The 19,435-nt window shown below is 31.0% G+C and overlaps 5 protein-coding genes and 1 non-coding gene across 9 annotated transcripts; 4 read left to right on the forward strand and 2 right to left on the reverse strand.

The window, feature by feature from the left end:
- The first annotated feature begins 469 nt into the window (after positions 1-469).
- LOC123719929 lies at positions 470-2,526 on the forward strand. The gene is made up of 2 exons (XM_045676247.1): positions 470-557; positions 1,399-2,526. The coding sequence occupies exons 1-2, from the start codon at positions 485-487 to the stop codon at positions 2,421-2,423; spliced, it is 1,098 nt and encodes a 365-aa protein (XP_045532203.1). The 5' UTR covers positions 470-484; the 3' UTR covers positions 2,424-2,526.
- LOC123719930 lies at positions 1,659-7,370 on the reverse strand. 3 transcript variants are annotated; one of them, XM_045676249.1, is made up of 2 exons: positions 7,316-7,370; positions 1,659-3,594 (listed from the first exon to the last, which is right to left on the reverse strand). In XM_045676249.1, the coding sequence occupies exon 2, from the start codon at positions 3,588-3,590 to the stop codon at positions 2,628-2,630; it is 963 nt and encodes a 320-aa protein (XP_045532205.1). In that variant the 5' UTR covers positions 3,591-3,594; positions 7,316-7,370; the 3' UTR covers positions 1,659-2,627. The 3 variants fall into 3 exon arrangements, with proteins under 3 accessions (XP_045532205.1, XP_045532204.1, XP_045532206.1); XM_045676248.1 differs by lacking the exon at positions 7,316-7,370 and adding an exon at positions 4,416-4,465; XM_045676250.1 differs by lacking the exon at positions 7,316-7,370 and adding an exon at positions 4,150-4,187.
- Positions 4,633-7,036, forward strand: LOC123719932. 2 transcript variants are annotated; one of them, XM_045676251.1, is made up of 3 exons: positions 4,633-4,966; positions 5,245-5,355; positions 6,187-7,036. In XM_045676251.1, exon 3 carries the CDS (start codon positions 6,191-6,193, stop codon positions 7,010-7,012), a length of 822 nt encoding a protein of 273 aa, XP_045532207.1. In that variant the 5' UTR covers positions 4,633-4,966; positions 5,245-5,355; positions 6,187-6,190; the 3' UTR covers positions 7,013-7,036. The 2 variants fall into 2 exon arrangements, with proteins under 2 accessions (XP_045532207.1, XP_045532208.1); XM_045676252.1 differs by lacking the exon at positions 4,633-4,966 and having other exon boundaries at positions 5,088-5,355.
- Positions 7,371-8,236: 866 nt separating the features above from the next.
- On the forward strand, positions 8,237-9,374 carry LOC123720177. Its single transcript, XM_045676704.1, has 2 exons — positions 8,237-8,301; positions 8,413-9,374. Exon 2 carries the CDS (start codon positions 8,431-8,433, stop codon positions 9,316-9,318), a length of 888 nt encoding a protein of 295 aa, XP_045532660.1. The 5' UTR covers positions 8,237-8,301; positions 8,413-8,430; the 3' UTR covers positions 9,319-9,374.
- A 132-nt stretch (positions 9,375-9,506) lies between these two features.
- On the reverse strand, positions 9,507-9,578 carry Trnap-agg. Its single transcript has one exon. It is a non-coding gene; the product is annotated as a tRNA-Pro (tRNA).
- A 1,492-nt stretch (positions 9,579-11,070) lies between these two features.
- On the forward strand, positions 11,071-18,575 carry LOC123720308. Its single transcript, XM_045676862.1, has 3 exons — positions 11,071-11,133; positions 14,773-16,070; positions 18,122-18,575. The coding sequence occupies exons 2-3, from the start codon at positions 14,778-14,780 to the stop codon at positions 18,329-18,331; spliced, it is 1,503 nt and encodes a 500-aa protein (XP_045532818.1). The 5' UTR covers positions 11,071-11,133; positions 14,773-14,777; the 3' UTR covers positions 18,332-18,575.
- The last annotated feature ends 860 nt before the right edge of the window (positions 18,576-19,435 follow it).

The raw sequence follows: 19,435 nt of genomic DNA on the forward strand, positions 1-19,435 counted from the left end.
AATTTAAATCATGAAAATGTACATAATACACAATTATTAGTAACCAAATCGTAATACTCATAGTATGTGGAATTACTAGCCTTGTTTTGGTAACGCATAATGACGGCGCAGATTAGCTACAAACAGAAATTGATGAAAAAAGTTAGAAGAAGAATAAACTTAGTAATTTGCTATGATTGCAGTAGGTACGTAAGATGCAAAAAATAAAGACTGATGGGACCAACGGCTGTATTGGATCCCTTGGTAGATATGAATGCAACTTTTAAGGTGTTCAACGATAATATGGCAACTGTAATTTGCAATTTAATGATACGAGATCTTTTCTTTTTGAGAAAACCGCTTTATACGTTTTGTCAATCGCAAATCTAGTATTTGAGTATTGTATTGAAAACTGCAAAAAATATTTCCCGCAAAGCAATTCCTTACTTATAAGGAATTATATTATCAGTTATAATTGACCTTATTAACACCGTATTATAAACAAATGATTAGACTTAAGCAACTACAATTTATTTATTATGTTTGCTTTATAATTGCCATTTCATCAGTGATCGTGGGTAAGTTCGTACATATTTTTTAATAACTAAATACAGGGTACCAATGGCTTAGATTTTATATTAAGTATTTTATATACTATATTAAAAGGATTTTACCAACTATGTTGTCATTTAGAATTCGCTTTAGGGTCATGGGTCTCAAGTTCCAGGGGCTTTGGGAAATACCTAACCTTTGGTCTGCTGTGCCGAGGATACCACCCTGCCGAACCGATATAGAATTGTAGCAACACTGGATTAAGATATTATTTATATTGTTGATTTAACATAATTTATAATTAAGAGTTTTTTAACAATTTCAGTGGACATTTAATGTTTATTATGTTTACATCGGAGATGATTTCGTATGCGTTGAATTATAATGACAGAAGCTTCTACTATTCATTACATTATCTAGTACTTTATTGATAGTGCGCTGTATTGATACAGAAACAAACAAACAAAAAGAATAAAGAAAACCAACGGTTTCTATTTAACATTTACTACTAACTAACTAAATATAAACAAAGTACTTACTATTACGTTATTTATTTACATCCCATACCCATATATATACAATTATAATAACTATTGTTAAACATGGCCTTTTGCTGAATAAAAATCATTGTATTAATATAAAATATCTCCATTGCACTCTTATCAGACTGACATTTCACCTTTGTATATAATTGATCATTCAAAACAAAAATGTTCTCAAATATAAATTCTTATGACAAATATTTTTATCCATTAAAACATAAACTAGCTGATCCCCTAATTAGTATAAAATGGAGCGTATTATTAATGTCATCTACGTTTGTAAAAACTTGAATTGTATAAATTAATTTTGCAATTTTATTTACAGAAACTACGATGGCAATAAAAATATTCACGGCTTTGTTGTTGGTAGGCCTCATTTCAGGCGCTCCTACCTCTGTAGATAACGATGAGAAAATAACAATCGATAAAGACTACTATCCACGGGACTTCGTTAAATACGAAGGAAGCCATGATATTATAAGCATAGTTGTACCCTTAAATTCACTTAATTTTGACGAAAACGAATCTGGCGAATCCAATTCTAATGAAGATGAAAGTAACATTACAGTATTTTTCGTTGAAGCAGATATTGATGAAGATGGAAAACCCACGTATCAGGGTTTGTTTACCTTAAAAGATGGAAATGTCAAGAAGATTTTAGAAAATGGAAGAGATGCAGCTTCCTCTGGCGACAGTAGCAGAACTGTATACTTAGCAGCTAGTGATGGTCTCTACACATACAAAGAGGATGAGCAAATAGCTGTAAAATATGGTTCTTTAACTGACAGCATCATTGGCATTGCTCACATAGCCGAGGGTAATACTTTATACATTTTAACTGATGATCATACAGTTTACGAAGTCCAAAATAATGGTAATGATAAAAGTAAACTTGAAGATATACTTGATGCGCAACAGATAATATTGGATTACGCAAATAATCTTTACTTCTATACTTCGGATAAGAAGGTTTATGTAAAGACAACAGAAGGCATAAAAGAGATAGTAGGTTTGCCAGAAAATTCTACAAAAATCACTCTTATTAAACCACCATTTATTCTAGAAGATAGCATTCCTGTTTTGGTTGATAATGTTGCTTACATTGTTTACTCAAACGGTACCAGTGAAAATTCTGACTTTGATTTCAAAGTTGATGCTATCCCATCAGCTTTTGGCATGGAAGCTGCTTTAATTCAATACTATGCTTATGATAAGAAAATATACGAATACAATGTTTTAGTTTTAGTCCTGGGCGAGATTTTAGATGAATTGAAAAACTTTTTAAGCAATAAAACTAGCGACATACAGAGTTTAGCTGCAAACAGAAGAGCAAGTCTGCGAAGTAAGTGAATAGGATATATGATCTAGTGCTGTGCTGTGCTGTGCTAGTGTTTTACCTTTAAATCTTCAAGAAACAGCAAGATTATATAAATAACTGAGTAAATTACTAAAATCTCATCTTTTATTTTTAACCCAAAATATACATAATATTATGAATTTCATTATTTTGCGTTAACATAGAAAGGAGAACTTTAAGCCTAAGTCTTATTTATTTTAATGAGAGGCCTCTTTTGTTGTATCTATAACCGACATAATAATTTTGGTTAAGTCTGAAGGCCATTGAAGAGAAACCCCAAACATATTTCTTAAAAGAACTTCCATTACGTTGAACTCATAAATTTTTCCGTCAATAGCAGCTACAAAATATAAAGCGGCATCAATACTAAAGGCCGTAGGTGTTTCTTTTATATAAAAATCTTTTTTTATAGTTGTTCCATTAGAATACAACATATACAATGTTCCGTCGCCAAAAAATGGAACACCATTTTCCATAATAAAAGCAGGTCGTATAAATTTCACACTTTGTAAGTCTTCGGTTACACTAGAAAGATATGATTGTAGAATTCCATCACTTTGTACAATTCGTGGCATATGATCATCGCAAGATAAATAATAGATATTGTTAGACGTATCTAATACAAATTCTAAAGCACAAAGTATAGAATTTACTTTTGTTTTTTTAGTACCATTATTTTCTAGTTTATATAATTTGTATTGCGATGTAAGAAAGTAGATTAGATCAGTTCCATTTGCCTTTTGAATCTGAATAATATCATCATGGAACTCACCAAACTTCTTAGCCGATAACGTATCTGGGTCATACTTATAAACTCCGTCTTTCGCACCAAAATATACTGTTTTATCAAGTCCATAATCCGAAGTTGAATCTCTGCCTCCTTCAAGGATCTCATATGCAGCAAAGTCTTCGAGCACGTATATACAATGTTCTCCATCTATATTTCGATCGTACACGGTAAAGAAAATCGTTGGTATATCAGTGTGATCAATGTAAGATCCGCCATCGGCAGGTACTAAGAGTTTTGTAATTGTGTAATTTGATTTAAAGATAATACTTTCAGGTCTAAATATTGAGTTATATCTTTTCTGTCCTGAAACAACGTGTATGGAATCTGCTGTTGTTACCAAATAAGATACAGCCGTTATAAATGCCCACATATCTCTGGAACAAAGAAATAATAACACAATAAATTTTTAATAACAAAATCCCTATAATATTTAAAATTAAAAATTAAACTAATTATTCATAGAAAAAAGTTCAGTGGTCATAACCCAGTTAAAGACAACTTATTTACTTATGTGTATAGGAATAACCTATATAATTCTTTCTAAACTGCAATAATAAAACAACTTATTTTTAAAATATTATAAGGATTTTTATATAATTTTATTTTGTTAATTCCACGATTGTATCTGCAATGTTAAATAGTGTAAAAATAGATCCTTAGTGTCATCTTCCTTATCTCATACATACTAACCACATAAGAAAATAAATAAATACTAAGTAACTACTGAATACTAAGTCTACATAATATTTATAAAAATTATTAACTATTATTCCTTTAGTTTTCATATTATTAGTTTCCTATATTATAAGAAAGTAAATTTTTTTTTGTCACTCTTTATTTGTCATTAGTATAATAAATATTGAATATCTTATTTGAAATTGAAATGATGTTATATAATCGTAAAATAAACCTAGGAATACGACACGCACATCCATTTATGCGTGAAGAGAATTAGTTCCTACATGGTTTCATTGTAAACCGACAATTTCACCGGACTGTATGAAGCATTAATATTATAGTATTATGTAGTATGTCTTGGAGACTATTTTCAATTGGCTGGATCAGCTTCACGAGTATTAGGATATTAGGTTCAATATCTATCATATATATAAAATTCTCGTGTGACGGTGGTTGTAAATTAAACTAACTCCTCCGAAATAGCACGACTGATTTTCGTGAAATGTTGTGTGCATACCTGTTAAGTCTGCGAATTGGACAACATCTATTGTTCATCCCCCGAAACGTTAAGAGGTTTTTATGATACAGTATATTTTTTACTATAGTAGATAGTAATTTTTGTTGAACTACTAAAATGTTTGATAGAAATAATATATGTACATGGCACAACAACGTTTGCCGAGTTAGATAGTTAATTTATAAAAATAAAAAGTATTTGTAGGTACTGAAGATCACAAAATTCGAAATTCAAAAGAGTAGAAGTTTTTCGAAGAACCCACTTTTGCCTATTGAAAATTATATCATATTGTACGAGTTAAATTTATCTTGCCGCGGTTTGTTAAGAAATTGGATTAAATGAAATAGCATGTACTTAGAAATAAATAACCAGGTTCAATAAAACTTGATGATTTAAATGGAAATATCCGTTTAACACAAGAGTGAGCTGACAAATAGAGCAAAATTGTGACAGTAATTGAGGGCAGTAATGTCACTGATAAGATGGGATGATGATATTGAGTATTATCAAAAAACAAGGGAACAGGGTATCAGAGGTGTGACTAGCAAAATGTAAGTGATAAGCATACATACATATGTCTAACTGAATAATAATAAAGTTTGGAAGAGAGAAAAAAATCGAGACAATTAGTTCGACATTTAGATGGATCTATATTACCGAGTTTTAAAGGGAAATTATATTTTTCTCGCAGTATAGTGGAAATAGTCTTTCGCATTTCCTTCCTTCCTATAAAACTAGATATATTGAACTTGCAATGTTAATCTTATTTTAAAAGTGAAAATGTATTGACAAACGATAAATCGTTCATATTTTGCGCGATTTTTTTTAGATCGACCTCAATTCGTAGTGCATTGAACTACGTTAGCCTGTGACAGCAAAATCGTTACGATATCAGTGTAAATTGTGGCCCTGTGATTGGTGTTTGTGTCCCACTAAACAAGTAAGTACTTTATAAATTAAATAAATATGCAACGAGACAAATCAGTACAATTTACAATCAGTACAACAATATTATCCCTCCTTTTGTATGCATTTAATAGCATGAAAATTTAAGTAATTTCCATATCAGATTTAACGTGTTTAAAATTATTTTACAAACTAAAAATGCGGTTAAAGCGTATTATTTTAAGACGCCTGTATTCACTTAAAAGCTGGTCGTATTAACTGTACCTTTTCGATATGAGAAAAAAAATTGTGTCGTCTAATTAATGTTTATTTTTTTATTTTGGCGCAATAATAATAGTCTATACACTTTAACTAATACTCACAGTAAAAATAACTATTATTTGATAAATTACTGATCTCGTACCGGTCTCGTCATCGCCTAATAAGTACTATTTTAAAATATTCCTCTAAAACACTCTTATGTTTCTACTACCTTCTTATATAATAATTATAATATTATTTATTAAATAAAAAAGTATTTTTAACTAATTAATTAAAAAAAACACTATAAATTATATAAAAATAATGAATTTAAAAATTTGGTGCCCCTAGTGTATGTAGAATATGGAACTCAGGTACCACTACTTTGAGGTCCAATTGCAGGCAGCATTTGTTTTCGGAAGAATAAGAATTCTACCTTTTAATAGTTAAACATTATAAAGCTATGTTGTTTATCTCTATTGACATACTTTACAGCATAACATTTTGACCTGAGCTAAAAGTATACCTACTTAATCTAATGAAGAACACCAACAACAACTATTGGAATTATCCATGACAATATAATTGATACAACGCTGTAACGACACAATTCTTTTGTTTTCAGAAAAATGCTGCCTCTACTTATGTTCCTGTTTGTCACATCAACACTAGCCGATGACTGCTCACATAAATTTCATCGAATGAACTATTCCAGATCGGCAATACTAACGATAAAAGGTTTACCTACAAACCTTGAATTTAATTCTCAAACAAAAGATCTATATTTCACGTTAATTGATATGGAAACTCTACAAAACGATGAAGTACAGACCAAAATGGATCAATATATTTTACGAAATGGTGAACCAATAAAAATTGAAAATGTCAACGGTCAAGCCGCAGCTGTAGATTACGATAACGACAAAGTATACATTGCTAGTGATGATGGACTGCATATTTTAAACAAAACGGGTAGAGCCCACTTTGTAGCGATGAAAGATGAGGACATTGTCCAGCTGTTTAAACCACGACATTCAGATAATATCTATGCGGTGTTCTACCCTAACAACGAAGTTTTCAAGTTTAACTTAACTAGTAACGAAAAGGAAAGGGTTGAAAATGTCCCATGTGCTTACATATTAGCAGTAGATGGTGACGATAATATTTACTATGAATGTGAGTCTAAGTACGTGAGAGTTTTGTTGAAAGGTTTTCAAGAATCTATAGAATTCATGGGCATACCAAAGAACTCTGCTCGGGCAATAACTACTAACGATGACAGCGATGTCGTGTTAGCAGCAAACGATGGATTGTATTGGTTAAGAGCGGATAATATAATTCCTAAGAAAATGATGGATTTAGACTACATTCCGGCTGGTATAGCCTTTAACGGTGACACCTTTTATATATCAACGACTGACGTGATTTATAAATATGAAATGTGCCAATAATTAAATACAACATAATATTGTGATTCTAAATCGTAGTTTTATTTCATCTAATTCATTGTGATATACAAATTTACTTATAAAAATCAAATTATGAAGACATTGAATAACATTACTTTGCCTAAAAATTGAGACAGGCGCTTCAAAAGTTAGCTATACGCCAATGATAATAATTTGAAGAAAATATAAACGTTATGGAGGTTACATATGTTAGATAGGTTACCTAAATATTTTTTTTTGCTATAGTTCAATTTGAACATTAAATTAAAAATAATAATATACGAATATGAAAGACTCAAGGTTTACCTTTATAAATTTTTCTTCTTGCCAAATACTACAGCAACGTAGGGTTCCGGCAGACTGATATGTTATTATAACTTTTTCTGTATCTAAGAATAGATTGATTGTTTTAAAACTATTACATCACTATTTTTCTAGCGATCCTATTATACATGATGTTCACCTTAACATATTAAACTGCTTTAGTTTAAAAATCATTTTCCTCGAAATGTACCTTATGAAACGAGTTATATCACCTTACTTCAAGAATAAAAACATTTAAATAAAGTTTATATCTCAAGTTGCTAATTACAATTGTGTGCTAAAATACATTATAGAAAAAAATTATCTGAAGTTTACCCCACTATCGTAATAGTTGAAATTCTCAAGTTGCTACCACACTTGTTACAGTTGCGTCTGCTGTAATGAGTTTTTTGAGGCTTAATATAAAACATATCTGAGGAATTCGATGGCACAAGACCGGTTTTTAGCCCTTGCTATTATTTCAATCAATAATGATGTAGCTCAATCATTAGATTATTGTGCTTTAATTAAAGATTAGGAAAGGCCGCAATCACGAATTTTAAAATGTCGTCATCAAATCAGTTTGTATTTTTTAATTTTGTAGACCTTACAATGTAAAATATTTTAAAACTAAAAATTCATTTATTAGTATAACTTGAGCATTTCTCCTAAACCAAACAACCAGACTTACTTTCGCATCACATACTTTTCACGAAGGACCAAGGGCCTCGTAAAGACCTGCCGGCCGGAGCCTCGCAATGGGTAAGGCCGCCTCTGATTATAAGTCTTAATTTTTAACCAGACTGTTACTTCTACCCATTATCTGCTTATAACATTACAATTTATACCAAATTATATAATTCACCCGCTATATTATATCCCCAAGACGATATTTACAAACTGGTGTTCGGTGACATAACAATGGTTGTTTTAAAAGAGTCGGATGTCGACCACATAATTGCAAACTCAGATCACTGCTTAAGCGATCAGTAAGGATTAATATATTAATTCAAATTTATTTAAAGAAAATATTGAATAACTTAATTACCGTAAATAAACTTTATACGAATATTATTTTTTATGTTTTAATTTTTTTTCAGGGATTGACATGTTGAATCATGAAATTGTTAAAATATGGACTATCAATCGTATTGTTTGCTCTATTGGCTTCAATTTATGCTGAAAAATGTGAAAGGATCAAGATTGGTAATGAATATTATAAACGTCACCTTATTGCAGCCATTGACGGCTACCCCACAGGGATGGTCATAGATCCAAGAACAGATAATATATTCTTCCTACTTCATAAACGGAACTACACAAAAGGAATTCACATTTTGAAACACGGATCTTTAGGAATCAAAGAGCTTCCAGTGGCCGATGATTATATTGGTCAATGTATTGGTATAGATGTGGCTAACAATATAATTTATATAGGAACGAATCAAGGTTTAGTTACTTATGACTATTCAAGGCCGGATATAAGTGTGGAACGACCAATCGGTGATGACGACATCAGGAGTATATTTATAGACAAAACAGATAATCAGATGTATATTACAACGGGCCATAATCATGAAATATTCAAGTTTGTTAATGGCTCGGCCGCTGTTAAAAGATACGATAAGATTCCGAAAGCTTACAACTTTGTATTAGACGGTAAAGGGAATGATTTTTACGAATACGTTGACGGGAGATTGTATTTCTTTCCAATAGATTTGTATGAACCAATACAGTACAAAGGTTTCTCTAGGGAGCTGAAATATATATTGAAACTAAATAACCACGACGAAGCCATTGTAGCAGTAAAGGGATCTTTATTTAGATTGTTTACCAGAAGTATTTTACCAGTCAAGATAGGACAATTGGGCTTCAAAATTACAGGTTTAGCTTTTGATAACAAAAATAATATCATTATAGGCACAAGAGGAAAGATTTACAGATACAAACCTATAGATACTAATGACCCATGTCCTCCTGATGACTATTTTATGACCAGTATATAACTTTTCATGTAAAATAAATAAATGTTTAGAACCTAATAAATAATCTTTGGCATAAAGAGTGTTTTATTTTATTTAATATTTTTGAACCCAAAACTTTCAAGGCATTTAATGTCAAAAATGTTTCAATAAATCTATCAACAAAAATTAACTTAATCAATAAATAAATTTAAAAAAGCAAAATGACATCTGGGCTCGTCCGGGATTTGAACCCGGGACCTCTCGCACCCTAAGCGAAAATCATACCCCTAGACCAACGAGCCAGTTATTAAGATAACGAAATTTTACTAAGTAACCTAAATATAAACAATTATAGTTTTTTAATGTGAACACATAGCTTGTTAATTTTTTATAAGCCCGTTGTTGCCTCAATCCTAAGAAGTATGTGACGCCCTCTGATATAAGTTTTGCATAACCTCATCGTTCTAGATAACTAAATTCCGAATACTGTTTTATCGACAACGTTGCGTTAAAGGTAATTAGCTAATTAAGGGCAAGCGGTTCACATGACATAATCTATTGTAAGACTAATTTGTTTGCAAAACATGTACTCTATTCATTTGTGAATACAAATTTTTAATCGAAACTTCTTACACGCATAGCTCTGCCATAGTATAGAGGGGAGAAAGAGAAAGATAGTTCAAATAATATAAAACAATAACTGTGGCGTAACAGTAACTTTATCCATCGTACATGCACAAACGTGTAGTGATTTAAATAACCAAAATTGATAAGGCGTTTTGAATTTTACGTATGAAATTCAAGGCTCGGAAATTTACCTAGTATATAATATACTTTATAAAAATAAGCTACAAAGATGTATATATATATGTATAAACATATTTTGTTAATAATAATATCTATATAATAATAATAATTAATAAATAGAAAATTAAAACAAATTTAAAAAGTTTGGTCCCTGTGGCAATGTACTTGAAACCTTAACACCACGGCCCAAGAGTGTCAATTTTGAGACTTTTTAGCCTTTTATTATTTTTCGCTGCTCTGCGTCCGTCCAGCTTTTGTGCTTGTCCGAGGAAGATGAGACGGGGCTAACGTGTCCACACAAGTAGCATCCCATACCAAAGCCCGTCCCATCCTCCAAGGGATCAACGCAAATCGCATCCGGCAGCTTTCCGTTGGCCTTTAGCGATGCTTATTGGCTCCAAAATGGTTGGAGCATTGACGGAGGCAAGAGGGCGACGTGGCGACTCTTTAGGCAATGGAGGCCATAGTGTCCAAGGCTTCAAAGCCACAGGGTCACTTATGAGCACTCCTAGGAGGCTGATGGCAATGCCAAGTGATTAAGGGTCCAAAAGGTGTTTGGCGAAGGACAACTTCAGTTATACACATTATAGTTTATTTTTATTACTTTAATCTGTTGTATGTCTGTTAAATAAATAAATAAATATATATATATATATATATATATATATATATATATATATATATATATCTCTTATACCAAATTTAGATTTTTTACTTATAAAAAAAAACGATTTGGATATGTATCTGTAATACAGTACTAATATGCATAATCTTATTACTTTATAAACCTAGTTAAGTCTTTTAAAATATATTTAAATACCCTAATTATGTATAACGCCCCCACTTAAGGTGGCAGTCAGAATTTAAAGTAACTCAGATTCTCCAATCAACCAGTTACAAGAAGCCGTTTTGACGCGCGGACGCCATTTTGAATTATTGTTTTTAATCCACAGACCAATATTATAATTTTGTAATCTGTGAAATGTGTGTCAATGAAGTAATTAATTAAGTTTGTATTCTATCTCTGCATGAATTTGGATTGAGAAAAACGTAAGTTATGGTATTATTTGTTTAAATATAAAATGAAAATACGATTAATTACATAAACAATATATTGATATACCTGTTACGATAATAATGAAATTAAACTTAAAAATTAATTGATTATTATTATGCGCTTATAAAACAAAACTAAATTAGTATGTGACATGTTTACAGTATCTAGTATATCAACGGGAATCATAGAAACAATAACAATAAATATTTAAAAAAAAACATATTTTTAAAAATTTAAATACGTAATTAAAAATATTTTCTTAAATTATAGAAAAACCATAACCGATACAAAACTTAAATCGTATGGTTAACTTATAATAATGCATTCCTTTGTCACAAGCTCTCAAGGAGTTCAACTTTCGTTCGTAAACTTTAACCGGTGAACTTTACTGGTCAATGGTTGCTTCATGTCATTTAAATAATATATTAAATAAATGTATAAAGATTATTAAGTCTTAATACTTAACAACCATAATTGAAATTTTGTTCCTCTGTGGTTTAATAACATGTCATGGTCCTGGCTTCGATTCCCAGCGAAACAATAGTTATTTTGACTCAGTTAGAAGACTGATGATGCCTTGGAGGGTTATGGGAATTTCTCTCGTGATGTAGTTCATGTAAGTTTAGTATGCTAAGTACATATAATTATACCGATATAAATTTTGCGAAACTAAACTAACGCAACAAAGATATATTACGGAAAAAGTTGTCTATGAATTTTCTATAGAATAAATTAATTTAAATAAATAATTGTGTAATGTGCGTTTTTAGTTATTTTACGAAATTACGATTCGTGACCTGGTTCCTAATGTATTAATATGCAACATTTTATGTAAATAAAACAACAAATCACAGTCAATCTCTACAATAAACCAAATAAGAAACAGCCCATGGAGAAGATTTACAATTCAACGTATTTTTGATACATAATAATAATACTAATTTTTCGATTTAAATAAAGTTAGTAAATCGAGTTGCAAATAGTTGTAGTTAAATTAAGGCTAAATACCTACACGTAGAACTTATAAGAATGGTAAATCACCGAACTTCTGGCCTCCATACATAATTACCTAATACATTACATAATATCGGAACCAACTTACGAGGAAGTATACATGTAGCCGAGATTTCGTACGTGACATGACGTGAATTATGTATTTCAATATTGAACTAACGATTAGTAAAAGTGCGTAGGTATGAATAAAACTGTAGTCTAATATACCAAAAACTAAGTTTTTATTGCTAATTTTGGTAAACACTAAATTATTTTATCCTAATAATAGCTACAGTGTCTACCATTTATAACTTGCAAGCTACGTCCAAGTTAAGTAATTAAATAAACTTTTGTCTTGTTTATTATACGAAATTACTAAGCGTAAAACACAGCAAAATATTTATAAATAGTTTTGCACGAAGGTACCTTTTCCACAAGCTTTAGGCCTCCTGGCCCCAAATTATTTTCCAAATAAATTGAACAAATTTTTAGTCGACTTTTTTAATTAATAATTTATTGTGAAACCAACTTGTTTACTAGCGGAATTTAAAACATTTTTTTTGCCGAAGTCTATTGTGGGCGCCCCGCTTTTGTGGCTGTTCCAGGGCGGCAGCCCCGGTTGTTCTCCCTAAAATCCGGCTCTAGCTAACTAATCTATATATTGATATAAAATATTTACTTTCCCGCAATTTAGTTAGGAAATCGATTGCAAAGATTAACATACTTTAAAAGCATTTTAAATATCCACGTGATATATGGTACTTGATATTTCACAGAATTCCTAATTATGAAATAGTGATAGCGGAATTGCCAGTCTAAATATAAATGCCTTTAATTACCAAGTTATTTTAAAACAACTTGATTTCCAAAATTAAAATTACTTTCACCTTTACAGGGTAATGAAAAAATACTTCTTTGACTTACTTCACTATTTTAACTGTCAAAATATCAATTATCTTACCTCAATGTCTTTATCGAATCCTTATCCCATTAAACATAAGAACATCACTAACTTCGCCGCCACCAGCAATTTTATCGGGAAATACTCAAAAAGTACGATGATACAACGTAAAATTGTGAAATCTTTTTCGTACTGACATTGCCATTAATGGTTTTGTGCATTACTACACTAGCTGTAACCGCTCTATAAGTACCTTTAAGTTATGTTCTCTTTCATATTTTAATTTTGAAGTATTTTATATGTCTATGTATATGTTATAAATGAAACAAACTGTATATGGTATACAAGTATATGAATTCGTTTTGTTTGTTTTGTTAATACTTTGAATTCGTTAAAAATTTCTCATCCGATAAGGGACTATCAGTGATCGGTTAGAACAGAAAGTTTGTGAGAACCTTTGATCACCGACAACATTGTGTGTATTCTCACGCGTTTATGGCTTTTTTCGCTACAAAAAGTGTTTGATTTGCCAAATAATTTACGCTCCTAGGTCAAGAATAGGACATCTTGGAGTTCTGTTGTCGATCTACATATGTTTTACGTATCGTAATAAAAAACAATAATTGATTGGACTTGTGACAATTTCGTATATTTTCTCAAGATCACGGACGTTTCATGGCGGTTCGTTACCATTACATGAAATACTTTTACAGTTTAGAGTACAATAGTCAGACTTCTGATAACTAATGACAATATAATAGTAATGCTACGATAATTTCGACAACCTCAATCTTACTTACAAGTCCCGGGTTTAAATTTTATAGTCTTTTTATAGGCTTCTACTAAAAAAATAAAGCGAAACAAATACAGAATGGTGATTAAAGAACCCACTACATATTACGGAATTAGCAAACATCCGTCTTTTATCTACTTTGGTGCGGATCTTTGATAAAACCGAACTAGGATATCCTTTATGTCTAAATCACGGTCCTAAAACTTGTTTAATATGGACAGTGAAAGTACCGAGTGTTGGGATGGCAAAAAGCTACCCATGAGTTTCTTATTAGTTTCATGTTAAACTTGATTTTAATTGAATATTAATTACCACGTTTTTACTGACGTTTTCCGGGATAAGGTGAAAATCACCGATTCGCTTGTTCGTTAAGCTAAGTACCTATGTAAAAGCATGGATTTTTTATTAAAATTTTACGAACTACATTGAAACTACCGGTTTCTAAGAAAGTAATTCATTCAGAGATGGAAGATAATAAAAAATCATTACATAATGATCTTCAACCTGACCCACAACATACGCATAGAGAAAGTTTGAACAATTTATTATTTGCAATGCATTACGAAATACATACATAATATCTACACAATTATACCTAATGGTAAATAAGTAATAAAGCTATAAAGCCTTTATTTTATCCTAAATTCTGATTCTACTAGTAATCATAGAAAAATTGTCTGAACCCAGGTTTTCTATCAGAGTTTTTTTCTTTTTTTGAATTTACAACTTACTCTCAACATTACAGAAATAATATTTTCTTCCTATTTTTATCGATACCTGTTTAGAACTCAATATATTTGCCACTGGAGGTCACGATATCATTATATAGTAAAGTCCATTAAAAATTAATTTACATAATAAATCTTGTAATCTTGATTCTAATTGTGTAGATTTTTGACTTAAACTTTGACTTGAAATCTTTACTTAATTATTCTTTATTTACAGATACAATGGCGCATTCACGAGGCAATTTGGCCTCAGCCTTGATTTTATTCACATTACAAATTGCCACGCCGGCTAAAAATAATGCCAGACCTGTCTACGAAGTAATAAATGAACAAGCTAGAATGGATGACATACGATTGTCTAGTGCCCCTGCTATTCTTCCTTATGGCAATCCTTTAGCTGGTAATTCTGCGCAAAATGCAAGACTACATGCTAGCAACCAGCAAGCCATGTTCAACGCAGAAAGAATACGGCAACATAAAGCACAACTTCAAAGACTAACACAAGGTCCACCACTAATAGATAGCTATATGAAAGCCTATCATGAATCACAAGAAAGTCATCAACAAGCATTAGAAGAACAGCAAGCTACAGTACAAGACGTAGAAACAACAACTCCAGTAACTAGCCATAGAATTAGAGGTAGGCCTTCACAAAATAGGCAAAGAACGAGCAATCCTGACAGAAGTGGAATTCAGAGACAAGAATTTAAAAGCAGGACAATAAGTGTAGAGCCAGAAAAACTAACTAGAGGTGTAAACGAAAGAAGTAGAAACCATAGATCGTATAGCTCTATGGAATATGAACAATACTTACAATCGAAACTTCCACTTGCTTATGTGACAGCAACCGGTCTGGATCAAAGTGTAACAATAACATCAAATGGGAATGCTGGAATAACAAAAGAACAAAACACAGAGTCGAGTAACCTACCTACAACGAGCTCAAGTAAATATCTTCCAAAAGCCTATCATTCCGTGAAAGGAATAAATGCACTAGAATTGATACTTAAAAAAGAACCTAAAGATCAATTAACTGAATTTCAAACATTGCTTAATGGAGACAAAAGTCAAGATAACTTTCAATATTCATTAAAAGATCCATCTGAGTACCACGATCCAAGAAGTTACAATGATCCAGCAGTTGTGGAGTCTGCTCCAGTTGAGCAGACTCCAAGCACATATGCCAGTGATTTTAATGTAAGAGATCACACTCCTATTACAGAAGAAATTGATGATATTGAAAACCCTACGCCATACCAAAACACCTTTGTAATACCTCAAGTAACTACTATAGCACCTCAATCAACGGTCACTAAGAGTTATTACAAAATTGAAGTAGCTAGTCAAACTATTGGTAGCACTTTAAACCCAAACAAGTTCAATGAAGAATTAACTCTTAATCAAGATGAAGATAGTAATCATGACAATATTGGTGAAAGTTATATTAATTACCCTGACGGTATTCAACATTTAGCAGAAGATGGGACTGGTGTATCAGCGTATGGTGATGAAAATGTAAGTAATAAATTAAGGTTTAAACGATCTGAACTGGACACTGAACCTTTCCTTCTACCTGTATCTAATGAAACAACAACTGTAACACAAACCCTTTCAAATACCACTGACAACCCTGTTGCTGAATCTTTGCGACGTCCATTTCACAAAAAACGTAATGATTTTGATATTTTCTTAACACCTGACTTTCAAATCGGTGAAGCATCAGACGACTACGATTACGACGACACTCCGAAACGCCGTCCTACTCCAAAATATGAATCTTTCTATGATGATGATTATTATGATGATTTTGGTAATGAGTATGATGAACCAAGGCCTATCAGCCTAGCAGAACAGCCATTGCAAAATACTCATGTCTCTTACCCAAGTGACATAAAGGGAAGCTTCTCGCATAGATATGGAGAATTTAGACGCCCAAGCCCCGGTCCTGTGTATGGCCCTCCTCCAACTACATCTTACGGTGTCCCCTCTCTGTATGAACCACAGACATTCAATCCTTCTCCGTACCTATCACCAGTCAATTCGCTAGTACCAAACGTGTTGGAGCCAGTTTACATGTTGACACAGTCACAATTAAGACAATTAATTGGCCAACCAAACCTTAATATTGAACATTTAGATGTATATCAAGTTTCTAAAGATAAAAAGAAAGTGCATTACCCCCGGAAATTTAGGAAGCGGTATCCGTACAAACATAGAAACGTTAGAAATAAATTACACAAACTACACAAGTTGAAATTAGTATAAGAATTAAAAACTAAATAATTGAAAGCCTGTTTTAAAAAATGTTACTTACAACAGACAAAAATGGTGATAGTTATTCTTGAACATCGAGTATTTTATAAAGACCATTTTAAAATATTGTTGAAGCGTTTCGATTAGATTTTGTATTAATATTAAATTATTATTTGCACAACAATAAAAAAATAATAAATATAGAAAAACATATTTATTAAAACTAAATAAACCTTAATGGTCTAGTAAGACCATTAGGGTTTATTTGTAGTAGATTGGACATTGATACGCAAGACACTTAAATTAGCTATTCATAATTATAATTATTAAGTACGATAATTGTATTTATAAAAGTAACTTTTAACGCAAGTAGGTTTTTTTATAGTTAGGTAACGAACTAAAATGCAAATATTACTGGTATGCAATCTATTTATTTTAAAAAAGATAATATTTTTCTAAAAATATAATGTATTTCTTGAAACGCTTTTAAATGATTACCAAATTTTACGTACAAGTTTTGTCATAAGCACAAGATATCGAGTTAGACAAATTAAAAATTTGTACAAGCAATATCAGTACTACTTTGCTAGTCACTAATATAATGTTATGATTGCTAAACAGTATCTTTGCTAGTTGCCTTTGATTGTATCTTTATTTATTATTAAGAATTTTTTTCATGACACTGTATTATAAATATTATAAACATCAGAAACGTCGGGACAGTTTATATATATATACTAATTACGTTTAACAATTATTATATGTTTGTAGAATGAAGATAATTAAAAACGTTAACACTGTATTTTCTTTTAATGTATGATACTAGTAGAAACAAAGACAATATAAACTGTGTGAAAAAATATGATTAAGTTGCGAAAAATAAACAAAGACATGATGCCAATCTAAGATGTCAAGGTCAGGCTGATTGTAATTATTCAATAACATTTTTGTATTTATGGATGTTTTACATTCATTAAATAGCGCTTAATTTCATTAGGAAAAATAATTTACGCTTTAAAGTTGTATCAAAACAACAGACCAAAGACAATTAAGAATAATTGTACTTTGTTTTTTTCAATAATTGTCTTTGGATTCGTGATTTTTTTATACACAATTACATATTTCTTAATATTGAATCGAAGTAAATTATTGCAGTTAAAATAACACCAATTCAAATATAAGTTTACAATAATTTTACATTCCGCAATTTTTAATTAGCAAATTAACGGAACATCGTAATCATTGCAGCTTCCTCCTATTCTTCTATTATCAATTTGCTTTATACATTTACCTATGATTAAATAATTTTACAGTTGCACTACGCAGCGAACTACGAGTTCGGTTATAGGGTAAGAGACCCAGCCAGTGGTAACTACTTCGGCCAATACGAAACAAAGGCAGGCGAGAAAACCAGTGGACATTATCATGTATTGCTTCCCGATGGAAGAATGCAGAAGGTGCAGTACTCCGCGGGACCGAGCGGTTACCACGCAGACATAAGTTACGATCACTTGGCAAGCTAAGTCACAGGATTTTTTTCTAATATTAATTCGGTTCAAACAACATCTCAATCTAGTCGTTAGAAATCGCATAGATATTTCTATAACTTGAAATTCAATATGGTATAGGTAAAGATACGCCAAAACATTGATAGCGACTAACCTAACCAACAATACATAATGTAAAACTGTTTTGATTATAGGATATTCAACAATTAAGTTATTTCTTTGCGTCATAGATGCACTAATACGGCATTGACACTGGAAAAAAAAATAAAAGCAATACATTTTTTTTATTTAGGCTTAAATCTAGAACAATATTTATTTTTAAACGTAAATAAAATGCAATTTATATATGTATAATAACAATGATAAAATTACATTTATATAAGGACGCTAAGTTAATTAAGTTAACGCTAAGGTATTTTTTTCACAGTTAATACGTTATTATAAAAAAAACTGAATCTTAACGAACTACACCACGAAAATGGCAACAGAACTTAGATGCCAAAATATTTATGTGCCAAAGTTTCCCGCCAAATGTGAAAACTCTAGAAAGCTGTCATTTTAAGGCTGTATGTATACTGACAAATTCATGCATACATATCAGTATTGCCAATTTTAGTAAGTTTCTTCAGAGGGAATTTTATATTGTATTTATATATTTTTGTCGTGTATCATCCGTCTCAAATTCATATGAATTCTAAAATATCTGCATGATTTTGACCCTTTTAGAAGGCTTTTGGGGAAATCGTTGAAAAATCAATATCTATGAATTAATAATAATAATAAATTCTTTAATATACTGGTATTCCTTATTGCAAACTACAAAATATCTTAGCGTGGATTATGATAACAGTAAAACTGTTAAGTCTATGTGATAAGAGCCTTATAAAATCTAATTTTCGAAGACTGACATTATGTTGCTTCCTGTATTACATAAACACAAAGTAGCTACTAATAATTATACTCTGTTTAAAAGTTACTTGTCAAAAGCGAAAGTTTTTGGCTGTCATTATGATGCAATAGTGAAAAGATTATTATAGAATTACCATTACATTAACCATTTGTCGTGTTTAGTTTTTAGATTAGGTATATACCGATTTAAGTTAATGAAATATTGAGAAA

This window comes from Pieris brassicae, chromosome 2, assembly GCF_905147105.1.
Source record: "Pieris brassicae chromosome 2, ilPieBrab1.1, whole genome shotgun sequence".
Lineage (NCBI taxonomy): Eukaryota > Metazoa > Arthropoda > Insecta > Lepidoptera > Pieridae > Pieris > Pieris brassicae.

Coding starts and splice junctions, on each gene's coding strand:
- LOC123719929 (XM_045676247.1), top strand. CDS start 485: ATGATTAGACTTAAGCAACTACAATTTATTTATTATGTTTGCTTTATA. Junction 558..1,398: donor CATTTCATCAGTGATCGTGG/GTAAGTTCGTAC, acceptor TTTTATTTACAG/AAACTACGATGGCAATAAAA.
- LOC123719930 (XM_045676248.1), bottom strand. CDS start 4,453: ATGAACAATAGATGTTGTCCAATTCGCAGACTTAACAG. Junction 3,595..4,415: donor CCAATTCGCAGACTTAACAG/GTATGCACACAA, acceptor TCTTTGTTCCAG/AGATATGTGGGCATTTATAA.
- LOC123719932 (XM_045676251.1), top strand. CDS start 6,191: ATGCTGCCTCTACTTATGTTCCTGTTTGTCACATCAACACTAGCCGAT.
- LOC123720177 (XM_045676704.1), top strand. CDS start 8,431: ATGAAATTGTTAAAATATGGACTATCAATCGTATTGTTTGCTCTATTG.
- LOC123720308 (XM_045676862.1), top strand. CDS start 14,778: ATGGCGCATTCACGAGGCAATTTGGCCTCAGCCTTGATTTTATTCACA. Junction 16,071..18,121: donor CAGCGTATGGTGATGAAAAT/GTAAGTAATAAA, acceptor ATAATTTTACAG/TTGCACTACGCAGCGAACTA.